The sequence below is a fragment of the Ceratotherium simum genome, chromosome 17 (assembly GCF_057802395.1).
Source record: "Ceratotherium simum simum isolate JZ-2026a chromosome 17, ASM5780239v1, whole genome shotgun sequence".
In the NCBI taxonomy this organism is placed as follows: Eukaryota; Metazoa; Chordata; class Mammalia; order Perissodactyla; family Rhinocerotidae; genus Ceratotherium; species Ceratotherium simum.
In genome coordinates, this window is record NC_141916.1 from 31,546,929 (window position 1) to 31,571,533 (window position 24,605).

At 40.8% G+C, this 24,605-nt stretch overlaps 1 protein-coding gene across 7 annotated transcripts in view; it reads left to right on the forward strand.

Annotated features, from left to right (window-relative positions):
* Nucleotides 1-23,989, forward strand: part of DENND5B (DENN domain containing 5B) — a 193,235-nt gene extending 169,246 nt beyond the window's left edge. For 6 of the 7 annotated variants that reach the window (XM_087442601.1, XM_087442600.1, XM_087442594.1 and 3 more), the window contains 9 exons: nt 1,384-1,512; nt 3,555-3,676; nt 7,505-7,650; nt 9,262-9,380; nt 10,425-10,612; nt 14,871-14,953; nt 15,170-15,296; nt 16,960-17,134; nt 18,876-23,989. In XM_087442601.1, the coding sequence (XP_087298727.1) occupies nt 1,384-1,512; nt 3,555-3,676; nt 7,505-7,650; nt 9,262-9,380; nt 10,425-10,612; nt 14,871-14,953; nt 15,170-15,296; nt 16,960-17,134; nt 18,876-19,059 (1,273 nt within the window). In that variant the 3' untranslated portion in view covers nt 19,060-23,989. Of the gene's footprint in view, nt 1-1,383; nt 1,513-3,554; nt 3,677-7,504; nt 7,651-9,261; nt 9,381-10,424; nt 10,613-14,870; nt 14,954-15,126; nt 15,297-16,959; nt 17,135-18,875 lie in introns of those variants that run through there. The other variant, XM_087442596.1, reaches the window with a different exon arrangement.
* Nucleotides 23,990-24,605: the final 616 nt, after the last annotated feature.

The following is a 24,605-nucleotide window of genomic DNA, read 5'->3' on the forward strand; positions in this document are numbered from 1 at the left end:
GTCAGCTGTGTCATCATTTGGGAAATGTCAGTAGGGTTGAGGAACAGCCAGTGCTGTTCTATAGGCTCATATTGGACGTGCCAGCTTGGCTTGTCAAGTGCCCCATCACTGCCACCACCACTAGTATGAACCAGCTTTCTCCACTTGTGACCATGTATAATGGTATTAGCACTTTAAAGATAAAATGTCTGTCATAATTTCTGAAAAAAATTCTCGGAGATCAGGTGAGGTTGGCTAAGCCCCACAAAAATGACAACAGAATTTTCTTTCTTCTTCTCATTCTGACTTGTTTTTAAGCCACCCCTTTGGTTTGTCTATGTGATGTGATATAGTGCTTTACGTCTTGTTTATCAAGAGTGTTTGATCATATATCAGCATTGAGGATTGAGGGCCTAAATCTTCAGATCCAGGGATTGGGAGGGAGGGAAGGAAAAGGGGAAAGAGGAAGAAAAAAAGAAAGAGAAAGATTATGTGTGTGTTTGGCAAGGAGGATACTCATTATTCTGAATGCTTAGAATCATTAGGGAAAAGGGCTCATTGCAATATTTATTACAGTTAGGATGAGTCATTCTAGAACAAAAAAAATCAAAGAAGGAGATGATGGGTCACAATCACAAAGACTTCAGTGACTCACCGTGGTGGCTTTACAATTACCCCGTCCCTTAGGCTTGCCCTTCCTGCCCAACCCTTCTTCCTCCTTAGGAGGAAAATCATTTAGGAGAATAAATTCAGTCCCTCGGGGTATAGCATTGACTTCTACACAGAATACTAACATACATCTGTGTAACATTCAATTGGGGTTTGACCACACGGTTTTTTTGTGGCCAGAAAATTTTCCAAGTCTTGCAAATTTTTAAGAATTTTGAATTTTTCAGCACAGACAGCTTGTCTCCTAATGCCATAGAAAGTAAGATTTCATATTTTCCATATGTTGTCCTGGGCCGCTTGAGAAATAATTCAGTGGATTGAAGTTGTGCCAAATATTTGGTTAAACTATAGAACAATTATTTGGAATAAAAACTTGACTATTCAGCCTGTTTTATTACTTTTATTTTCCTGAGGGTCAGGAATAACCAAGTGCAAGTTCACAGTCTCTATGGGGCGGAAACAAGAACATAATAAAAACCTGAAAGTGGAAATAGCATTAAATGCTTTATCTTAGGATATGGTCTGTGTGCTTGTGTTGTAGTGGTCTGACGTGGGACTAAATTCGTGATTCAGATGGAACCTTTGAAGGGTTAATCAACGTCAATTGTGTATTACCTGTTGCTTCTTCCAAGTGTAAAAGAACTTTTCTGTGCAAAGTGCTGTAACCCTTTAGTTCTTTTCCGGTTCAAGGTTATCCTTGGGATTTACATCTTTGCTGTTGCTGCTGTTCTTTAGGCATATTCAAAACATGAGTGAGATCAAGACTGATGTGGGACGGGCTCGGGCGTGGATCAGGCTGTCTCTGGAGAAGAAGCTGCTGTCCCAGCATCTCAAGCAGTTGCTCTCTAACCAGCCACTCACCAAGTAAGAGACTGCCTCTGGAGGCGTTTGTGTTTCTTTCATCTGTGTGCTTGCAAAGCAAATTGCATGAGCTGCCAAACTGGCTTCTTCAGCATCGATTGCTGATTCCTGTGCACATGCATGCTTCCTTTCGAACAGGCATATGCTTCAGAAACTCTGTCTTGATGTCATATTTGGTTATATCTGGGAGAGCGCAAATTTCACAGCCATTGGCCAGGTTTCTCCACTCTAATCAGAAAAAAAGCTCAGTAGTCCCCACAGACTGACAGTGACATCCAAAAGATACGTTGAATTTGTGTCAACTTTTTGTCATATTGTAAAGATCACAGCAAAACCTGGAGTAGCAAAAAAAAAAACAAGTTCACAGTAAAGGACTTCTTCTGAGAGTCCTGCCAATGCTTACATTCAATAGTTTAGAGCCAGGAAACCCATCAAGTGCATTGTTAGTTAATTGTTAACTGTTTTGATAGTTTCGCTTTCCTGGATGAAATGCATCATCCGGATAATATGTACCTTAGAGCTAATGTGAAGGCTGAGGACTTTGGGTTGTCTAGAGCAAAAGTATGCAAAGAATTCAACAAAGACCTCAAACGTGACGGTGTTGGAATCCCATCTTGGTGACCCAATTCTTTCCATAGTTTTGCGTTTGTACACATCACAGTTGGATTACTTACCCCCTGGAGCATTTTAGGATGTCTTAATGTCCAAAGAATAGGTTTGATAAAGAATGCAATGTGAAATATAGCTTGTGAACCTGACCTTGTTCTCTCAAAACTGGCTGTGCCTCCCACCCCTCCTGGCCCATTGTAAGTCATTGATGCCCATTGTGGCCCAAGTACAAAGAAGAAAATGATAATCTTTTAAAATCCTACTACATAAAAGTGAATACTATTTCATTGTTTTCTTCTGTACTTTCTTCTGTGCATTTTCTTGTTAAGATTATACTATATTTGCAATTCAGTATCCTTTGTTTAGCTTAACATTTTATCATAAACAATTTGCTATATCATAAGCGTGTAAGCTCTGAGTCTGAATGCCTGTGTTCAGATACTGCCTTAACTATTCACTATGTGAATGGCCTTAGACAAGATACTTAACTACTCTGTATCTCTGTTTTTCCCATCTATAAAAGGAGGATGCTAATAGACCTACTTCATAGGATGGTCATGAGGATTAAATATATTAATAACTAAAAAATACTTGGAAAAACACTTAAATATAAGTACTTAATAAAAAGTTACTTATTATTTTTAGGAGTAGTAGTTTTGTTATTTTTAAAACTCTTCCTAAACTTTTTTTTTTTTTCTGCTGAGGAAGATTTGCCCTGAGCTAACATCTGTTGCCAATCTTCCTCTTTTTCTTTTTGCTTAAGGAAGATTACTCCTGAGCTAACATCTGTGCCAATCTTCCTCTATTTTGTATGTGGGTTGCTGCCACAACATGGCTGACAAGTGGTGTAGGTCTGCACCCGGGATCTGAACCTGCAAACCCAGACTGCCAAAGCAGAGCACGTGGAACTTTAACCACTAGGCCATGGGGCTGGACCCCCTAACTTTATTTTTAATAGGTGTACCATGATATATTTTTACTTTTACAAATACTATTTTAGTAGACATTTGAGTAAATTTTTGCCCACATTTCTTATTGTATTCTTAGGACTGAGTCCTAAAAGTAAAATTAATGAGTCAAAAGGTATGACTGGTTTAAAATAATTTTTACCAACAAATTGCTTTCCTAAATTTTCAGTCCCACTGTCTATGGGAATAGCTATTCATTTGCCCCACCCCTTATCAGCACTGGCCATCACTTTTAAATCTTTATTAGTTTGATAGACAAAATGGATTCATGGGGTTTTTTTTTCCTTTAATTACTAACTAGGTTTAAAATGTATTATTAACTGTTTATATGTCCATTTTTGTGAATTGTCTGTTCTTTCCAGATTAAAGTTTCTACCCATAGCTTGTCTAAGCTTCCTTATTTTTAAAGGAAGACATAATGAAAAATATACTCTACTATTATTTTGTTCTTGTCTTATCCTTTCCTAGGAAACTTTATAAGCGTTATGCTTTTCTACGTTGTGAAGAAGAAAGAGAGCAGTTTCTTTACCATCTTCTTTCCCTCAATGCTGTGGACTATTTCTGCTTCACCAGCGTGTTCACCACTATCAGTAAGTCTGGAGAATTGACCCTTAAGTGAAGAGTTGCTTGGGTAACTAATAGAATAAGAGTTTGTTTATTTTTTTAATTTGGTGAGGAAGATTGGCTCTGCTCTAGTACCTGTTGCCAATCCTCCTCTTTTTGCTTGAGGAAGATTGGCCCTGAGCTAGCATCTGTGCCCATCTTCCTCTATTTTGTATGTGGGATATACCTACCACAGCATGGCTTGATAAGCAGTGTAGATCTGCGCCCAGGATCGGAACCTGTAAACCTGGGCCACTGAAGCAGAGCGCACAAACTTAACCACTAGGCCACCGTGCCGGCCCAAGAGTTTATATTTTTAAAAATGAGACATACTATAGTACAGTGAGATAGACACCGTGAGGCACCTCCCAGATCTCCATTAGGAATGAAGGTTATGCCCCAGCTGCTGGGAGTCCTGCCAGAAGACAGCCTTCAGGGCCGGCCCTGTGGCTTGGTGGTTAAGTGCGCGCACTGCAATGCTGGTGGCCCGGGTTCGGATCCCGGGTGCGCATTGAGGCACCACTTCTCCGTCCATCCTGAGGCCGAGTCCCACATGCAGCAACTAGAAGGATGTGCAGCTATGACACACAACTATCTGCTGGGGCTTTGGGGGGAAAAAATAAAATAAATAAAATCTTTAAAAAAAAAAAAAAAAAGAAGACAGCCTTCAGCTGTCAGCTCCAGGGCCGAGTGCTCACCAAAGAAAACTTCCTTACCCAGGGTGATCCTTCCCAGCAGGGCCAGCCAGCATCCTATGACTCGTCAATGGGCTGTCCCAGAACCCACCATGGGATCAGCTGAGGACTTCATTGTGACTACATCACAGCTCAGCTCCCTCAAGTAATCCTGCTTCCTTCCTCACATGCTGATCCCAGAAGCAACATTCTGCATGCTAATTTCTGACTCAGAGTCTGCTTCCCAGGAAACCCAATCTGCAATAGGAAATGGGATGGATGTGAAAAGGAATGTTTTATTAAACAAATATCCCAGTATCTTATCTGAAACACATAAATTCAAAGAATCAGTATATGGTAATATTAAACTTATATAACTGAACATCATTATGATGATTCAGAAAGACTTCAGGATCTTGCTAGACATTGTAGGTCTGTAGAGGGAGGAAATGCTGATTAGAGAGGTGTTTTCGATGAGCTGAATTACAGCATTTATTCTATTCACCGTTACTAATTCTTATTTGCAGTAGGTCCCCTTCCCTACTTGGAGAATTTTTACTTGTACCAGTTTGGAGTTGTGTTCAACAGCTGCAAGGATCAGAAACTTGGAAAACAGTGGTTTAAACAAATTGACAGGGCCGGCCCTGTGGCTTGGTGGTTAAGTGCGGGCGCTGCGATGCTGGTGGCCCGGGTTCGGATCCCGGGTGCGCATCGAGGCACCACTTCTCCGTTCATCCTGAGGCCGAGTCCCGCATACAGCAACTAGAAGGATGTGCAGCTACGACATACAACTATCCACTGGGGCTTTGGGGGGAAAAATAAAATAAATAAAATCTTTAAACAAATTGACAGTTTTACTTTTCTTACATAATGAGAAGTCTCGTGGTAGGCAGTCCAAAGTGCCATCATGGACCCAGGCTCTTTGTCTCTCTCCTCCTAGACAGTCCTCAGTATGTGCTCATCAACCTCATGATCACGAGGTGGCTGTTCTCAGTCTACCTTTCAGCAGGAAGAGGGATGGAATACCAAGGAGGAACGGTCAGAATCTGTGCTAGAAAAACATAATTTTCCAAGAAATCCCAATAAACATCACTAACATTTCACTGGCCAGAATTATGTAGGTTTTGGCTTTTCTAGTTTCTGGTAGAGGCAGACAAGGAAAAATGGAGTTGGAATGGTTATTAGGCCAACTTATAATATCTGTCAGTCTACTATTAGTTTATTAGGTTACTGCAGATAGAAGAAGCTAAGATTTTTTTTGTGTGTGTGTGTGAGGGAGATCAGCCTGAGCTAACATCCTTGCTAATCCTCCTCTTTTTGCTGAGGAAGACCGGCTCTGAGCTGACATCTATTGCCAATCCTCCTCCTTTTTTCCCCCAAAGCCCCAGTAGATAGTTGTATGTCATAGCTGCACATCCTTCCAGTTGCTGTATGTGGGACACGGCCTCAGCATGGCCGGAGAAGCGGTGCGTCGGTGCACGCCCGGGATCCAAACCCGGGCCACCAGTAGCGGAGCGCGCACACTTAACCACTAAGCCACGGGGCCGGCCCAAAGCTAAGATGTTATAAACAGTTTTGAAAGTGAAGAAATAGCAGCAGAGGCAGTTAGGGCTCCTAAGATCCTCCTTATGTCTGCAGATTTCTCTTCATCTGCATTAACTCTTTCAGGTTGAGGAATTGAGATACTTCATGAAAGAAATATTGAGTTTAATAATATTACTGTTTTTATACTTTATGAAATTACTGTTGTGCATCTGTGGGCCCTTTGCAGCCGCAGAACTGCTGGCCCTAAACAGGCCTTTTTCTGCAGCTTTTCTAATCTTGTCAATGAAAGAAATGAGAGAAGCCTCTGGTACCTAAAATAGAGTCTTGCACTAACCTCTTCTGCTTTCAGTTTAAAAAACCATTTGATTCTGGTGATTATTAAACCATGAAAGTATGGCCTTTCCTCTGACATTTTCCTTTCTTTCAGCCAAAATAAAAAGACAGAAAGGAAGGTTATTCACCCAACATTAAAGAAAGTCGTTTATGTAAAATTAGGGAATTGAACCATTTATCCCATTCATTTTCCTCATCTAAGAGCACAGTGAACTACAAGCTCATAACATAGGGCTGTATCTGGGCACCTTGTTCAGTAAATATTTTTCATCCTACGGGTAGTTCTTTCAAGGAGGGCTTCTGATACCCCTCTTGTGAATGAATGAACAGAAATCCAGAGAATACCAACAGAAAATATTGATTCTACCCTGCTTAAAAAAAAAAAAAAAAAAAGAATATGGCTCCTAAGGGTAAAATTTGCTAATGTGTTTGAGCCATCCCCATTTTTTAAAGGAAAATGGAGGGAGTGTGTAATGTCTAACTTGACCATGTTTCTACATTTGAGCAAAAGACAGTGACAGGACAGTGACATCTAGTGGTGTGCCTTTGAAGGGCCTTCGGAAGGAAGAGGTTTCACACGGATCTCTTTCCATATCTTGGTTCTTTCCTTGGGGTTCCTCTTGCACATGAGTCACCTTAACAGCTTTCCGAGTTGTAGTTTATAACTTTATGTTACGTCCAGAATGGAAGTGCCGTTGTTTGTTATTCTTGGCTTGCGTATTGAGCTGTAAAATTGGGATGGGAAAGTAGTGAAGTGCAGTGCTTTAAAGCTTTGCCCAGGAAAATCAGCAACAAGGAGATGCTATCCAAGAAGTCATCCTCCCCCTTTTTCATAGGAAACCATACCAGTAACCATGCTCATTTGTACTCGATTTGGGGACAAAATTAATAAAAACATTAAAGCAATGAAAATACCGTGTAGCACAGTCAATGTTCCTGTCTTCAGGTATTCTGGTGCTGCCGGAGATCGTTTGTAAACGTAGTGGTGATGTATATCACCATGGTGTTATGCTTGCCGTGCATGCATGCTGATGTATATGCTGTGGAAACCACCACAGGTATTGGGACTTGTGGCTTATAAACTGGACCTCAGCTTTCTCAACTGGGAGGTGTTATGATCTCATCTTTTTGTTTAAGTACATCTTGGGAGATCAAAAAAAGCAAATTATCTGTGAAAGCCAACAGAGTTCTTAATATATGCTTGTTTTGTCTTCAGGAGAATTTTACTGTGATTTTTAATTAATGTCAGCGTTTCTCTTTCAGTGATTCCATATAGGTCAGTGATCATCCCAATCAAAAAGCTGAGCAATGCGATCATCACCTCGAACCCTTGGATCTGTGTGTCCGGAGAGCTGGGAGACACGGGAGTCATGCAGATTCCCAAAAACCTCCTCGAAATGACTTTTGAGGTAGGTTCAGCTAATACCTTTCTTAGCAGAAAGTGTCATACGTAGTTCCACAGAAGGATTCCAGTTTCACTTTTTCATTTTTCCTTGAATCAAATAATATAAAACAATACTCAAGTGTGCAGAATCGTTTTTGTGATTATATACCTCAAGTTGTCTGAAACACTTAGGCTAACTGGTTTTGTATTTTAATTGTTAAGCTTTGTTCTTCTACTTGTAATGGTGGACTTTTCGGCTTTCCAGGTCCCGTGCCATGCTTCCCAGTGCCTGGCACAGAACCTTGCAAGTAGGGAACGTTCAAGTAAATGCTTTCCCCACGGTGGTTCTCTTCCTTACTGTGAAATGCTCCCTGCCTGAACCTGGCCGAAAGGACAAAAAGGCAGGAGAGCTGACATCCATGCTTATGGCTTGTAAACCACATGGTGACATTTATAAAGTGGTTTTGTAGAAATACCTTCCAGTATTGTAGTCAGTTTTCAGTCTCACCTGGTGAAGTATTCCCATATGTTTGAGCCCACGTGCAGGTTGATCTTGCCTGCAGGAAGAAGACAAACACCTGCTCTTGTTTCAGGAGGGACGTGGTACTAACTGAGGGTCCTGTTCTCGTGTTCCTTGGGGTCTAGGAATAGCACTTTCCACTCAGAGTCATAACACCCTCCAAGAGCCCATTTTGGCCCTGTCTATCCAGTAGGCTCACAGCCATCTGTGTATAAAAGATTAAAACCCTTGCCTTTTCTTTGACTACCAAGTATGAAACATAAACTGCATCATAAGTCCCATCACTGCTGTTTCCAAACTCTCTGACGGCTGCCTGCTTCTTTCCGTCTCTGCTGCCACAACTAATTCAAGATGCCATCCTCCCTCACCGGCATCACTGTAAGGCCTTCTCACTGTGATACGAAGAAATCTAGGGCTTTAAGAGCTCGTAGCTCTGATGCTCCCAACCATGCATAGTCAGTTGGGGCCTGTGATCTTTTATCAGAATTTAAAAGTCAGAATTTAATTGACATTTATTTTTACTATTCCTATTACCATTGCTTCTTTTGTACTTTTCTCCAAAGGGCCAGCAAGGATGTTGATAACTGTGGTTTTTTTTTTTTTTTTACAATAGCTTCAAAGACTTCTAATAGGTGAGATTTGAGGTCAGTTCTGCCTTAGTATTTTATTAGAAACAGAAAAATAGTCGTGTCGGTGATTTTTTTATATCTGTAGTTGTTTTTCTGACCTCTCTGTAACTGAATCTGAATAGTATCCTTTTCCCACTTCCTGAAATTCTTCTCATCCCTCAAGGCGCAGACCACTGTCTCTGTGATGTTTCTGGGCCCCAGTTAGAAATAATCATTCCTTTGGCAGTGTTCTCCTGGCACTTGTTTATGTCTCTGGTCTAGCACCTTGTGCAGACCCCCTCATTTGATAGTTAATGTCCACGTCTCCTGTCTCATTAGATGGGATATATTAGATGTGACCATATTTCTCTAGTGCATAGCAGAACACATTGTGCAGGCTGGGTCCTCTGCAGTTGTTCAACCAGATGGAACCGAAGTGCCATTGCTAAAGCTGAGAGGTGGCGGGATGGGACCGGGTGCTGAATAACCTATGGTCCTGTCCCCACAGTGCCAGAACTTGGGGAAGCTGACAACTGTTCAGATTGGTCACGATAACTCGGGACTGTTAGCCAAATGGCTGGTGGATTGTGTCATGGTCAGAAATGAAATCACAGGACATGCATACAGGTAAGTAAATGTCCTCAGAAGTCAGCATCCTTTGTTGAGACTTTAGACAGGAAAAGGTTTACAAGTTGTTTTCTTTTTTTTTTTTTTTTTAAAGATTTTATTTATTTTATTTTTTCCCCCCAAAGCCCCAGTAGATAGTTGCATGTCATAGCTGCACACCCTTCTAGTTGCTGTATGTGGGACTCGGCCTCAGGATGGATGGAGAAGTGGTGCCTCGATGCGCACCCGGGATCCGAACCCGGGCCGCCAGCATCGCAGCGCGCGCACTTAACCACCAAGCCACAGGGCCGGCCCCTCAAGTTGTTTTCTTTCTAAAGCTTTTCCACTGCCTTCTGAATTTTAGTTTAGTTATTTGGGTTGTTTTGTTTTTGTCTATGTGATACAAAATTTTGTTATTTTGTTAGAAAATTGCCCAAAAAAATACTTTAAAAAAACTGATTGTGTTTGCTGTTAATGCTTAGTCCACAAATGTTGAAAAAGATTGGTGTGAAAATCTTAAAATAATTTCAATAAGAGAAAAGGCTCTTCAGGCTCTGTTAGTCACAGCCAGCACTCCTCTGTGGGAACATTGTTCTCTTTTCTCCTGTAACTTAACTCCCACATTAACTTTTAGCTTGAAAATATTTTTGTCAAAACTAACCACAGAATTTTAATATAGACTAAGTATGAGAAAATAGTAAAGAATTACTTTAAGTTGATTGAGTGTGATAACAATTTATGGCTATGTAAGAGACAATGTCTTTACTTTTCAGAAATTCATCCTGAAGGGTTTTTAGGAGTAAAATGTCCTGATATGTGTAATTTACTTTAAATACTTCAACAAAAAATGAAAATGAAGCAGATGGAAAAATGTTATGTCTAGATGATAAAAATATGAGCGTCTCTTATACTGTTCTACTTTTCTATACATTTGAAATTTTTCATAATTAAAAAAACAACCCACAAGCACTAAAATGATGGGCTTCACCCATGGTGTCATTTAAAAAATTCTGATTAAAATTAGTAAAATATTGGTGATTCATAAGTTTTTTTCTGTCTTACCAGGTTCCCATGTGGGCGGTGGCTGGGGAAAGGCATTGATGATGGAAGCCTGGAGAGAATTCTTATTGGAGAATTGATGGCATCAGTGGCAGATGAGGATCTGGTAAAGCAGTGTCGGACTCCACCCCAGCAGAAATCACCCACCACGGCTAGGAGACTAAGCATCACTTCGCTGACAGGAAAAACGACCAGTAAGTAGTTGATTTTTTTTTTATTTTCCACTGTCTCTCGAATGGTGCAGGCCTCATGCGGCCACTTCACAGAAAACTGTTGCATTAATGAATTGTGGTAAGGAGATTAAAAAGAAGAAAGCTGAGGAAAATTAATTTGAGAGAAGGGACTTTAAAAGGGGGGAGAGAATAAAGGGGAAAAAATAAGGCTAGACGTTAACAAATAATTAAAAGCCTGAAGAATTTAGATGTTAAAATCCGATAAAAACTGCATGCTCTGTTTTAATTAAGCTATGGAAATATGAATAAATAATATGTTACCTGAAGCTTAAAGGAGGAATGAGGACAGTTATATGTTACAGTACTCCCAGATAGCCACATCTAGCTATCCAGAGCCCCTTATTCTAAGAGGAATTCTAAAAATTCATCTCCCCACCTCCCAACTTCCTACAGAAGTGATGAAACAAAATAGTATGAAAGGGTGAGTTCTATGGATAGGATACTGTGTTCATATGCCATTTTTAATAGTATAATAAACTTTTAATTTATACTATTATGGGCTTTAGTAGGCTAAATAATGTCTCCCAAGAATATCAGATCCAGGCCAGCCCCGTAGCTTAGCGCTTAAGTACGCGCGCTCCGCTACTGGTGGCCCAGATTGGGATCTCCGGCGCGCACCGATGCACCGCTTCTCTGGCCATGCTGAGGCCACGTCCCACATACAGCAACTAGAAGGATGTGCAGCTGTGACATACAACTATCTACTGGGGCTTTGGGGAAAAAAAAAGGAGGAGGATTGGCAATAGATGTTAGCTCAGAGCCGGTCTTCCTCAGCAAAAAGAGGAGGATTAGCACGGATGTTAGCTCAGGGCTGATCTTCCTTGCAAAAAAAATAAATAAATAAAAATAAACTTCCTCCCACTCCTTTAAAAAAAAAAAAAAAAGAATATCAGATCCTAATCCCTAGCATCTGTAAGTGTTACTTTATTTGGAAAAAGGATATTTGCAAATAAATGTGATTAAGTTAAGGATCTTGGGATGGGGAGATTATCCTGGATTATCTGGGTGGGCCCTAAATGCAATCACACATATTCTTAGAGGGAGGCAGAGGGAGATTAGACACACAGAGGAGAAGACAGTATAAAGATGGAGGCAGTAGTTGGAGTGATGCAGCCCCCAGAATCTTCAAGAGGCAAGGAGCAGATTCTTCCAGAGAGCCTCCAGAGGGAGTGTGGCCCTGCCGACTTGATTTCTGCCCGGTGATACTGATTGCTGACTCCTGGCTTCCAGGACTGTGAGATAATAAATTTCTGTTGTTTTAAGTCACCAGGTTTGTGGTAATCTACTACTTGAGTCACAGAAAACTAATACAGAGGCAATATGACTTTGTAAAAAATGACAGAAGTTTCTCAGTGAATTGATTGTATTTCAGCTGTAGACAGTAACCATAAGTAGAATAACAAAGGTACCTAAAAGGTCCCTAGTTTGCTAACAAAACAGTTTCCTTAGATATTAGTCCCTATCCATTTGTTAGCACATCTTGATATATTAACTACTAGAATGGTACAGCCCAAAATCCACCACATTTTTTCTCAAATTATTCCCCTGATTCATAATTCCTTTCTGCCCTCAGAAGTAAACTTCACACCACACATTCACTAGAATAGCTAAAATTAAAAAAACTGATAATACTAAATATTGGTGAGGATGGAGAGCAGTGGAATGCTCATACATTGCTAGTAGGAATGCAAAAGGAAAAAGAGTTGTGCAGTTTCTTTTATACATATACTTGGCTGCGCTTGACCAACAGTCCCACTCCTGGAAATTTACCCAAGAGAAGTGAATACATATATCTACACTGAGACTTGTACTCAGATATTCATAGAAGCTTTATTCATAAGAGCCAAAATGGAAACAACCCAAATATCCACCAGCTGATGAATGGATAAGCAGAATGTGGTCTATCTATTCAGTGGGATACTATTCAGCACTATATAAAAATGAACAAACTACTGATAACACTGACAACATGGATGAATCTCAAAAGCATTATGCTAAGTGAAAGAAACCAAACACAAAGGACTAGATACTCTTATGATTCCATTTGTATTAAATTCTGTAATAATAAAATTCTGTAATAATGATAGAAAGCAGATCACCAGTGGCCAGGAGTTGAGAGCTGGAAGGGGATTGACTGAAAAGGGTTACAGAGGAACTTTTTAGGTTGCTGGAAATTTTCTGTAGTATGACTGTGGTAGTGGTGACATGACTACACATCTGTCAAAGCTCATCAAATTGCACACTTAAAATTGGTAAATTTATTGTATGTAATATCTTAATTATGCTGATTTAAAATTAAAAAGTAGGGGCCAGGGGCCAGCCTGGTGGCACAAGCGGTTAAGTGCACGCACTCCACTGCGGCGGCCCGGGGTTCACCGGTTCGGATCCCGGGCGCGCACTGACACACTGCTTGGCAAGCCATGCTATGGCGGCGTCCCATATAAAGTGGAGGAAGATGGGCACGGATGTTAGCCCAGGGCCAGTATTCCTCAGCAAAAAAGAGAGGAGGATTAGCAGATGTTAGCACAGGGCTGATCTCCTCACACACACACAACAATAACAACAACAAAAAGTAGGGGCCGGCCCGGTGCCGTAGTGATTAAGTGTGCACGCTCCGCTTCGGTGGCCTGAGGGTTCACTGGTTGGGATCCTGGGCGTGCACCGACGCACCGCTTGTCAAGCCATGCTGCGGTGGCATCCCATATCAAGTAGAGAAAGATGGGCACGGATGTTAGCCCAGGGCCAATCTTCCTCAGCAAAAAAGAGGAGGATTGGCATCAGATGTTAGCTCAGGGCTGATCTTCCTCACACACCCAAAAAAAAATTAAAAAGTAGATTTTAGCTCAGTCCATTCAAAATATTACAACTTCTGAATCAGTCCAGTTTTGTGGGGTGTTACTGTTTTGAGAGGCCTTATCCCCCACTTTTGGTCCTATTTTCTTTCCTTACTCAATAAGCAGAGAATTTTAAATAACCTGAAACTCAGAGATGAGTAACTTGGTATTTTCTCACAATGTGTGCAAGGTGATATTTAAAGAACGAGAAGTTTTAAATCGGTTTAAAAATACTACTGATTGGTACAGGGCACTTTTGGAACGAATAAAAGCTTTCAAAGTAGATCTTCATGTTTAAAAGAGAAAATATTCAGAGAAAGGTAAAAATAAAAAAATTACTAGGAGCTGAAGAGGCCACAGTATTATTCCTTCAATCATAAGAGGTTTCCATTTTAACAATTTTTAGGCATTCGTGTAGAAAAAACTTACTTGAATTTTACCTGAAGAATGTTTTATGCAAGAAATCCTCCAGCAGTATGAATTCAGAGATTCTTAAACACTGGAATATATAGTTTGTCTTTTATAGTGTGATATGTAAATTAGATTTAATAGTTAATCACCACAAGAAAATACCAAATACTTAATTTTTCTCTTATTACCTACTTCTATCTCTGGATGAAACCTGTTGACCACCTCTTTTTTTAAACCATTCTTGGGGTTTGGGAGGCAAAGGCGGTTTAGATCCCATTCGAGCAGCCCACCAAGCTCTCTCTCAGGAACAGGACCTAGACGAGCGAGTGCTGGCTGGCAGAATGAAGCAGTGCCCAGACAGGCTGACTAGCCTGAAAGGGAGGCAGTTCTGGCTTCGGGCAGGGTGCTCCAGTGTACCTGCGTCTTCCCTTTAATTTAAACACAACAGCAAAAAAACACATTCCAGGCTAGCCGTTCAGAGCTTCTGAAGCCTTGACCCATGCCCACTGTGGAACTCAGAGGGAGGTAGGATAAGGGGTACCTGAGGAATGATGCTGTGGGTCTTCCCACCTCACTCCGCAGTTCTGGGGACTTGCTAGCACTTTGTGACAGGCACCATGCCAGATGGTTTACACCTAATATCTCATTCACTTTCCCCAGTGACCCATGAGGTGGGTATTTTCCCTCTTTTAGGTTAAGGAAACTCAAACTCGGAGGAAGTTAGGCATTTGACCAAGGTTATAGATTGCAGGTGGCAAGGCTGGGATTTGAATCCAGGGGTTTCTTGGACTCTTTTCCACGCCAAGATGCCTCCCACTTGGCCAAACTGGCCCGAGGCAACTTTCATGGAGCCCTGACAAGCCAGGCTGCTCTGGTGAAGTGTTTCCTGCATAGGTGGAGACAGTTGATATCCCATCGTACTTTGGTTTATTTCCCTTCCGTGAGAATTCAGCCCACTGTTCATTATTTTTCAGAACCCAATGCTGGACAGATCCAAGAAGGCATTGGAGAAGCGGTGAACAATATTGTGAAACATTTTCACAAACCTGAAAAAGAGGTATGATGGGCTATAGAACTGAATATAGTAGGATTTTAAAGCCACTTTCCTACATGATACATAAGGCAATAGAGGGTGCATTAATTTTCATTTGTAAACTCTCTAGTAGCTTCAAAAACATGCTTCATAGCTACCCTCAGCACTTGTTTCTCTAGTGTTTTTCTTAAACGTAGATGCAGCAGATTATTCTTGGGCCCTGTGTGTTGTGCTCCACAGAGAGGAAGCCTCACTGTGTTGCTGTGTGGGGAAAGTGGCCTGGTTGCAGCCCTCGAACAAGTCTTCCACCATGGGTTCAAATCCGCCCGCATCTTTCACAAGAACGTCTTCATCTGGGACTTCATAGGTAAATTAAAGAGGATGGATGTTATTATAAGGGCACTGAAATATTTCTTAGAAAACTCAAAGACCCAGGAATTTGAGTGAATAAGAGTTAGTGATGAGAGTATGTTTTTAAAAATCAATATTAAATAAGCACTATCTTCGCTTTTCATTCAATCAACAAATATTTACAGTGTCCACAATATTCCAAACACTATTCTGAATGCTCAAGATATACATCAAGATATAAGTAAACAGAACACAAAAATTCCTGTGGTGGACAATCATTCATTCTGGTGGGGGCAGGAGGACAAACAATACACAAAAACATAACAAATATGCAATTTGTCTAGTATGTTAGAAGGTGATTGTTGATCTGGAAGAACATAGAGCAAGGGAAAAGGAAGCAGTGTGGAGTACTCTTTTAAAGGGGACAGTTGTAGGCATTGTTGACAAGGTACATTTGAGCAGACATTGAGGATGTGAGGAAGGAGCCGTGTGAATATCTGGAAGAAGCACACTCCAGCTGAGAGAACTCCGGGGCCAAGGCCCTAAGGTGGGAGTGTGCTTGGCCTTTCATAAAATAGCAAGGAGATCAGTGTGACTGGAGCAGAGTGAGGGAGAGAGAGAGGAGGGGAATATTGGGGGAGGGGGGCGTTTACTGCCAGAGCAAGGTTGTGTGGGGCCTTCTGGGCCATTGGGAGGACTTTGGTCTTGAACCTCATTGGGAGGCTTGGAGCTAAGGAGTGACATGATATGACTTATGTTTTAAAAGGATTACTCTAGCTCCATGCTGTCCAATATGGTAACCATTAGCCACTTGTGGCTACTTAAATTTAAATGGATTTAATTTAAATTAAATTTAAAATTCACTTCCTTAGTCACACCAGCCCTGCTAGTGGCTACCGAATTAGACCTTGCAGACACAGAACATTTCCATCATCACAGCAAGTTCTATTGGAATGTGTGCTCTAGCTTGCTAAGCTTTGTAATCTTCATTTTGGTATGCAGTTCTTCTAGAATTCCCAGTTTCTTTAAACGGATGATAAATCATTTTGTGTTTTGTAAATAAGGCCTAGATGAAGAAGTTGATTTCATCCAACTTAGAATTTTTAGACAAAGAAAGGAAAATTGACAGAGCTGGGCCCCCAGGAGTGATTTTTTTTTTCTTTTGGAATGCGTAAAATCTGACTGCTCCTGCTTCTGATTTGTGTATACATATCTCTTCCTCAGATTTACTGAATCAGTTCCATTTCAAAGATTTTGTTGCAAAATGTTAAAGCCAGCTGTTCAATAACTAGAACAGAGGGCACCATCCCAAGGGTGACATGTCTTTGCTACTTATTCCTAAAAGGTTCCAGTCTTAACAGAGAAGTCCATTTTTATTTATTTATTTATATTTTTTTTGCCAATTTCCATTTCTTGAAGGTATTCTAAAGAGAGTAAACTTCATAGCTGTCTGGAATGCAGTCTAGATTAGAAAATAGACTCCTGGGAGCATGTTATTCCGCCATGAAACACGGACCTCTACAATTCATTGTAAACCAATGATAAAGTAACGATTTTGGTTTCAAGACTGGCTATAATGCAAAGCATTGTTAGTGTTTCTAGAATAAACTAAGTGATTAATCTTTCTGCATATAAAATATTGGTATCTATTGTGATATGATTCTGACTTCCTTCTCCAGAGAAAGCGGTTGCTTATTTTGAAACCACTGACCAGATTCTAGACAATGAAGATGATGTCCTTATTCAGAAATCATCCTGCAAAACCTTCTGCCACTATGTAAATGCTATTAATACTGCACCCAGGAACATTGGAAAGGACGGCAAATTCCAGATATTAGTTTGCCTTGGAACACGGTATAAAGCCAGTTCTTGACTTTCCCTGTCTTTGTTACGTGTTGAACAAGAGTCCAGAAAGAGTTATATCAGATTGTGCCCCTCCCAAAGCTCTCCCATGGGTTTCTTTCATTCCAAGTTTTATGATGTGACTACTGTTTATTGTGTACTGGCTATATGTTGGGCACTAGGCTAAGTACTTTAAGTACATTATCTCATTTAATCCTCATATGACCACTACCACCACTATGTGAAGTAGCAACCAGCATCCCCATCGTGAAGGCACAGGTAAGTTAACAAACCTTCCCAAGGTCACACAGCTAGAAAGAGGCAGAGCCAAGATTCATACCCAGTCTTACTCCAGAGCCCAAGCTCTCAACCATTATACTATACTGGCTCCAAAGGTAGGTAGTAGGTAATAAGTAGGTTGGTAAATGATTAGACGCATAAACACGTGTATACTTACTATGTAGAGCGTGTATAGTGTGTATACACACCGTGTTGCTCTAAATTTAATAACATTGTGGAATTCTCACTCTATAAATAATTCTTGCTATATAAAGTCTTCTCTTTAGGACTATTTCCTACCCCTGTGTTTTTTAAAGATTTATTTATTTATTTTCCCCCCAAAGCCCCAATAGATAGTTGTATGTCATAGTTGCACAGCCTTCTAGCTGCCGCATGTGGGATGCAGCCTCAGTGTGGCCGGAGAAGTGGTGCGCCGGTGTGCGCCCGGGATCCGAACCCGGGCCGCCAGCATCAGAGAGCACGCACTCAACCGCTAAGCCACAGGGCCGGCCCTCCCCTGTGTTTTTTAAAAGTGACACATAGGAGCTATACGATCCATTAATTTAGAAACAGCTCTTGGAATGTTAAGAAATGAAACACACAAGCCTATAGAAGATTTTTTTTTTTTTTAAGTTATCTGTGCAATATTTGTTTTCTTCTAAACCCCTAGAGCCCCGACAAGAGATTCAGGATGGCCTAGTTATGGCTGCCCTTTGTCATGAAAGGCATATTGAGGGATGCTCAATAAGGAGATCTTAGGACTTAGTGACAGATAACTAATATCAGAGTTTAATCAGGAAACACTGAAGATTGAGATTTTGTCCTTCTGGAACAGCTGGTTTAAGTTCTGTATTTCTTCTTAATAAAAGGGGCCCAATTTCAGCTGTGCTTTTAAAGTTCCTTTTGAACATGATTCTTATCTCCATTTATCTCTTTACTGTTCTGATTTATTAGACCAATGCAACCCATCTTTTGGTTATAAAATCTACTGAATGTTTTTCTGCTTTGATTTTGTTCCTTACCTTGTTATGTTGTATAAGTGGAAAAAAAATTGCAAATCCCTACTATATGATGTAGTCTTTCTTCCCAAAAGGTCAATATACTCTGTCATGCCTTGCCGCAGATGTCTCAGTAACATCCCTGTAAAAAAGAAATACAAAATGACATTCTGTCTCTTTTTAAGAGTGGTAAAATCAGAGTAGAGAATTTCTTTAATGTGCATAAATCCTTATGGCCAATTTGTCCAGACCAGACCTACTTTTAGAATCTGTTGGGTTTTCCCATTAGCTTACACTGTCTCATTACTGTATCTTTTTAACCAGTAAACATCCAGCTTCTTGACTCTCTGCTGACCGCAGAGCTTGGCTAGGTTTTGCCCCGTCCAGCCCCACGCCTTCCCGTTGAGGCTCGGTGTGTGCACTGTTGTGCTGTGAGGTCAGCAGTGCTCAGGACCTCTCTCTGTTTGGGTCTGTAGGGATCGCCTGCTCCCACAGTGGATTCCACTGTTGGCCGAGTGTCCTGCCATCACCCGGATGTATGAGGAAAGCGCCCTCCTGCGCGACCGCATGACTGTCAACTCCCTCATCCGCATTCTGCAGACCATTCAGGACTTCACCATAGTCTTAGAAGGATCACTCATCAAAGGAGTGGATGTGTAACCCAGCTGGCTAGACACTCTCAGTCCAGACCCCTCGCTTCTGAACGTTCCCAGCTCTGGGCACCGATTTGGACTTGTCTGACGAGGCAGTGAGTCACTGCAGGGAGCAACACGCCGGATCCCCAGACTGAACAATCCTCACGTGCCAGACAAGGCAAAATGTTGTATTGTAGTTCATTTGAACCCGGAATTTAGTATAAAATAGAGTATTTTCATGTGTTAGATGTGTGTAAATATACTATCTTCTTTAAGAAATTATATTACTCTAATAAGATACTTTTCTTAGATTGAATATTCCCGTGACTTAAGTAGCTGAAAAGCGCCAGGATTGGTGGGGGAGAGTGGTGCTAGTCAGGAAGAAGCCAGGAAACCTGTAAATACAGTGCAACCTAGTCGGGCCTTTTTTCCCTCCAGGTATCACAGCAGAACCCAGAACACATTGTTTTGCCGTAGCCATCCATCCTTCCATCCTGGTGTCTGATCCTTTGTATTGTGAATGTAAACAGCTTTACCTACTGTACAGGATAGTTCTCACTGTATCTTTTAAGTTACAAATGGTTTCATACAATTGAATTGAGTCACTTTTCCAGTCCTGAGAAAAATTTTTTCTGTCGGCACAAGATGAAGATATAATTCAAATATTTTAAATACTGGACCCCAGGAGCTTGGCTGAACTGGAAAAAGAACACACAAAGCCCTGAGAAGTTGTTAAATTGTGGGATTATAACTTCTTTACACTTTGGAAAGATTAGCCTAGACTAACTTCATTCTTGGCATTTTTATTCTTGTTATTGGAGGTACTTTGGGGAAATGTGAATTTCAAAGGGTTGGCCTCATAGTCACAAGAACTGCAAACAGCAGTTTGATTCTGTACTTTTAGTTTAGCCATCTAAAAGCGGTCCCTTACCTCTGAAGGATAACCACAAGCCCCGTCTTTGTTAGGTCCCAGCCACCCCTCCCCTCGCCCCAGGCCCATCCCCCTCTCAGGAAATGGAAGGAATGTCTAAGAAGGAGGAGGGCTGTGTGTGGCTTGGAATGTTTTTGTGAAAGTATTTGTTGACCATGATAATGCAAATAACAGAAGGAGAGAGAAAGAATGAACCCTTTCTGGGTGGTTCAGGGCAAGCTTTATGTTCCTTTGTAAGAAGGAGTAATAAGGTAAAATGAGTGACCCACAGAAGGTCAAAGCCGGTGCAGCCCAGGCTGGCAAAATGAAAGCAGAACAAGAGGCGACAGTCTTGAAAGACCAAGCGTTGTGAGTAACTTTCCAGTTTGGTGTTTTAGAAGGAAGTTATTGTGGTATCAGCTGGTTACATGAAGCCTTCGTCCTATGGTAGGCCCTGTAACTCGAATTAGGCGTGTGCACATTGTTAGCAGTGCAGCTGCCTCTGCAGGGCTCAGGTTTTATTGCCTGTTGTGGCTGAGAAGCAAAGCCCGGCCTCTCAGGAGCCTTGTGCATGCGGAGGGTCCTAGGCTGTAGCCAACAGTGTTGTTTCCCTTATTTCCTGGAGGAAGAAACCAATGCAACAAGTGCCTCCCTCCCTTCATCGAGCACTGTATTCAGCTGGGCAGCCCAGCCGCACCCCCTTTAATATGTAATATGTGACTTAGTACTTGAGGAGGAAAGGGGCAGGCGAAGGCCGCATTTAGAAACCCACGGAAAGGGCCGGCCCCGTGGCTTGGTGGTTAAGTGAGCGCGCTCCACTGCTGGCGACCCGGGTTCGGATCCCGGGCTCGCACCGACGCGCTGCTTCTCCGGCCATGCTGAGGCCGCGTCCCACACACAGCAACTAGAAGGATGTGCAGCTATGACACACAACTATCTACTGGGGCTTTGGGGGGGAAAAAAAAAAAAAAAAAAAGAAACCCACGGAAAGGGTTTAAGAAGATGGTTCTGGGTGACCTGGGTAGACCAGAGGTTTGTTTGCTGAGGCTAAAGTGTGTCCACAGTGGTGTAGCTATGCCAGGGACATGGAAAGTCTCTTATGAGAAACATCCAGAACCTGTTTCACACCAGCCTCCAACTGTGTTTCGGTGATCAGAAACCGTAGAATGAGCCAATCCAGGGTTTTGTTCTCATTACCTTTTCCATAAGGCCATGCGTCTGACACACTCTGGGCAACCAGAGAGATGACTTAGGATGGCACGCTAGAATCAAGTTATCTAGTCCAGCCTTCTCATTTTATAGACGGGAACACTTGAGGATCAGAGAGATGAAATACTTACCCCTACAGCTGGTCAATGACAACACAGGGTCTAGAATTTCATGTTTTTTATTACACCAGGCTGCGTGAGACTGACCCCCAACGCATTCATATTAATAGTCTCTCTACCCTTGGATCTTTATTCGTCTACCTATACAGGTAGGAAATAAGGATTAATATTCATTTATAATAATCATTTATAAGGATTATTCATTTTAACAAATTGTTCTCAAGTTTTGAGAATTACATGTTATAAAAACTGGGAGCAAAATTGGATTTGTGACTGTGAATAAAACCATTATTTTAAAAAGTAATACCCCCCAAAAAAGAGTTATACCTAAAGTTTCATCCCACTTTGTGTAGTATGACTATAACAGTGAAATGACAGATTTCAAAGAAAGAATCCCGCCAGAACTGAGACATCCTCTATAACGCTGGGCCCTTTGAAGTGGTCACTGTGGGAGCCCACGTCCTTATTCCAGTGATGCAGCCAGCGCTCCTAGCATGTGGGGACCTCCTGGTGAGCTGCTGGGGTGGCCTGCAGCCCATGCTTTTGAATATTACCAGTGATGGTAAGTCTTGGCCTTTCAGAAGAAATTGAATATTTGGAAATAACAAAAAGTCCTTAGGATCCAAATCGATGAAAAAAAGGATGTTCAAGCAGATTTTGGGGTCATATAAGAAACACAATTCTAAAGAAATAAGAGTTCTTATGAGCCTTATAACTGTCTCTGAGACAATACCAAAAGAGTTCGAGTAGGACAGTAGCAGAATCCTTAGAATAAATGTACATAGCCTTCCAAGCTGACTTGTAGAAGGACCTTACCCATTTAGAGGTATCCTTTCGGCTATATTAATTTTTAAAATTAGTATATTGCTTTATGATCACCTCAAAGGTAAATAAAAATCAATTTTGTAATTGACTGCTTTCCTCAAAATAAATTAAAAATAATGCCTGGAACCATAATTAGTATTTTCACATAATAATAGCTTAAGAAGAAATTGTTTTAAAACTAAATTGCCAAAAATATTACCGCTTGAAACATTTCTTTTCCAAGTGTTTTCAAATGTCCTGAAACTCCTGATCTCAGCCTTTGAGACACAGTGGCATTACACCGACGTTGGTATTATGTATAAGACCCTATTATGTATAATGACCCTGTTGGGACTCATTAGCCCCTTAAAATGACTGAGGCTCAATGTAGGGTAGTATAAAGTGGGGTTCTGGGTGGGGAAAAACAGGCTACTGAGAACAAAAGTAAGGCCTCCCAACCCTTCCCATCCTCTTTTCCCCTTGGGGGGTGGGGAGGTTGGTATAAGAAAACTAAAACTTGCAAAAGTTTGCGATTTCTCTCTAAAATTTATTTTAAATGTTTCACACATTTTTGTACCTTTTGTAACCCCGTGGTGTTTACTTTAACATGGCTTTTTTAAAAATCATTTTAATGAACTTCTGTCATGCTATATGAATGATATAGGGGAAATACTGAATTGCCCGTATTTCCTTTTTTGGCAATAAAGCACTGTTGTATGTAAATCAAGTGAAGAAGGGGTGGAGACCATACATAACAGTTTGTGTGTAGAGTATGTTGACCCCTCTAAGATATTTTGAAAACAAGGCAATAGACAAGGACCTCAGATCCCCAGGGAAATATTTATTTGACAGCATTGGGTGTGTAGCTCTTAATAATGAAATATCTTCTTTCTGCTAAGAATTATGATTTTTCAGTAGATTTGCATTTCAAGAACTGTGAGTATTTTCTCTGTGAGGTTTACAGAAACTAATCTATTGCTTTTCACCATGTTGAAAGGACAATCTGAACCTTCGCTATTTATGTTTCAGTATTAACGCACCTTCGCTGATTGAGAATGGAGTCTTGATCTCTTCTCTACTCTTATAAACTGAATCCTATTTCCCAGTCATCTATGTCTTTTGAAGTCCCTGTTTCTCATATAAGTATTTCTTATATTACCATTCAATATAAAAAGAAGACAGAAACAAACAATGAACTACCAGGTCCTATTCCTATTAAAATACATTTATAAATCTCCTGAATCAAACTGATTTCCAAGCTTTTTGAAGGGACTGCTGATGGAGTGTGATCAGAAGAATCCAAGGAGAGCCTCGTCCTCCCAGATCTTACTAGAGCTGATCGTCCTCTCGAGGACAAAATAAAGATTGGCTCCAGAAAGGTATCACCTTGAGCAATTAATGCCAGAGTGGAAAAAGATCATCCAAAAATTGCTCCTCATTTGATGGAATCCAGGGTATCCTTGGGTTCTGTGGGAGGGCATCACGCTTGATCCAGTTACCTGAATGTGTGTATGTGGCTCCAGTCTTCATTCCAAACCCCAAAGCATGCTGGGAGTAGGGAGGTATGGTTGGGAGTTCCTGTTGTCAATCAAATGAGGGTGTTAAACGTATAGAAAAAAATCCTCTATGTTACACTTGAACCATGTATAAATATACCCTGTGTATCTTTTTTAAAAATGAGCATTTCTCCATTTAAATTATATTGTTTTTCTTTGTATTGTTAACAAAATGCATCAGAACTGGATTTTTTTTTTCCTCACCTGAACATAATATAAAATTTAAAGAGTATTGTGATATCAAGCACTTTAACATACATATCAGAGAAACTGACGTGGGTTTTTCAGGTTTTGGAGTACATTTAAATATGACTTTTCATGCTTTGTTCTTTACAAATAAAACTGTCGGGTTGATAACTTTGTTTCGCTTCGTTATTTTAGAATCGTAATACTGAGTGGTTCAGAGGGCTAGTGACTTCAGAGAGTAGAGAGAGAAAACCAAAACCATTATGCAGTAAAAATACAGCCTGCTGGGCAAGTGGTTATTTAGAAGGGGTAAAAAAAAAGAAAATTGAACCCTACCTCGCACCATGTGGAAAAATCAGTTCTTGGCTTAACAACTAAACGTAAAAGGCAAAACAAAATTTTTAGACGAAAATATAGAATGTATTTATGAACTTGGGAAAGAGAAGTATTTCTTAAGACACTCAAAAATAACTAGCATTATAGTCCATAGTAAAAACAGAAGGGAAAGGTTCATTGTTTACCCAGTATATGTTAAGCATTGCTTTAGGTTATAGGCATACAGTAGTTTAAATACACACCCACATCAAATTCCTGCTCTCATGGAATTTATATTCTAATGGAGGAGTTACACAATAAACATGATAAGTAATACATACAGTAGTTAGATAATAGATAACAAGCAAGGAGGAGGGATCAAAGGTATGGCTGGGGCTGCTTGGAGATGGACTGTAATTGTAAGTGGTTAGCCAGGGAAGGCCTCGCTGAAATGGAGTTGCCTTTAACTGAA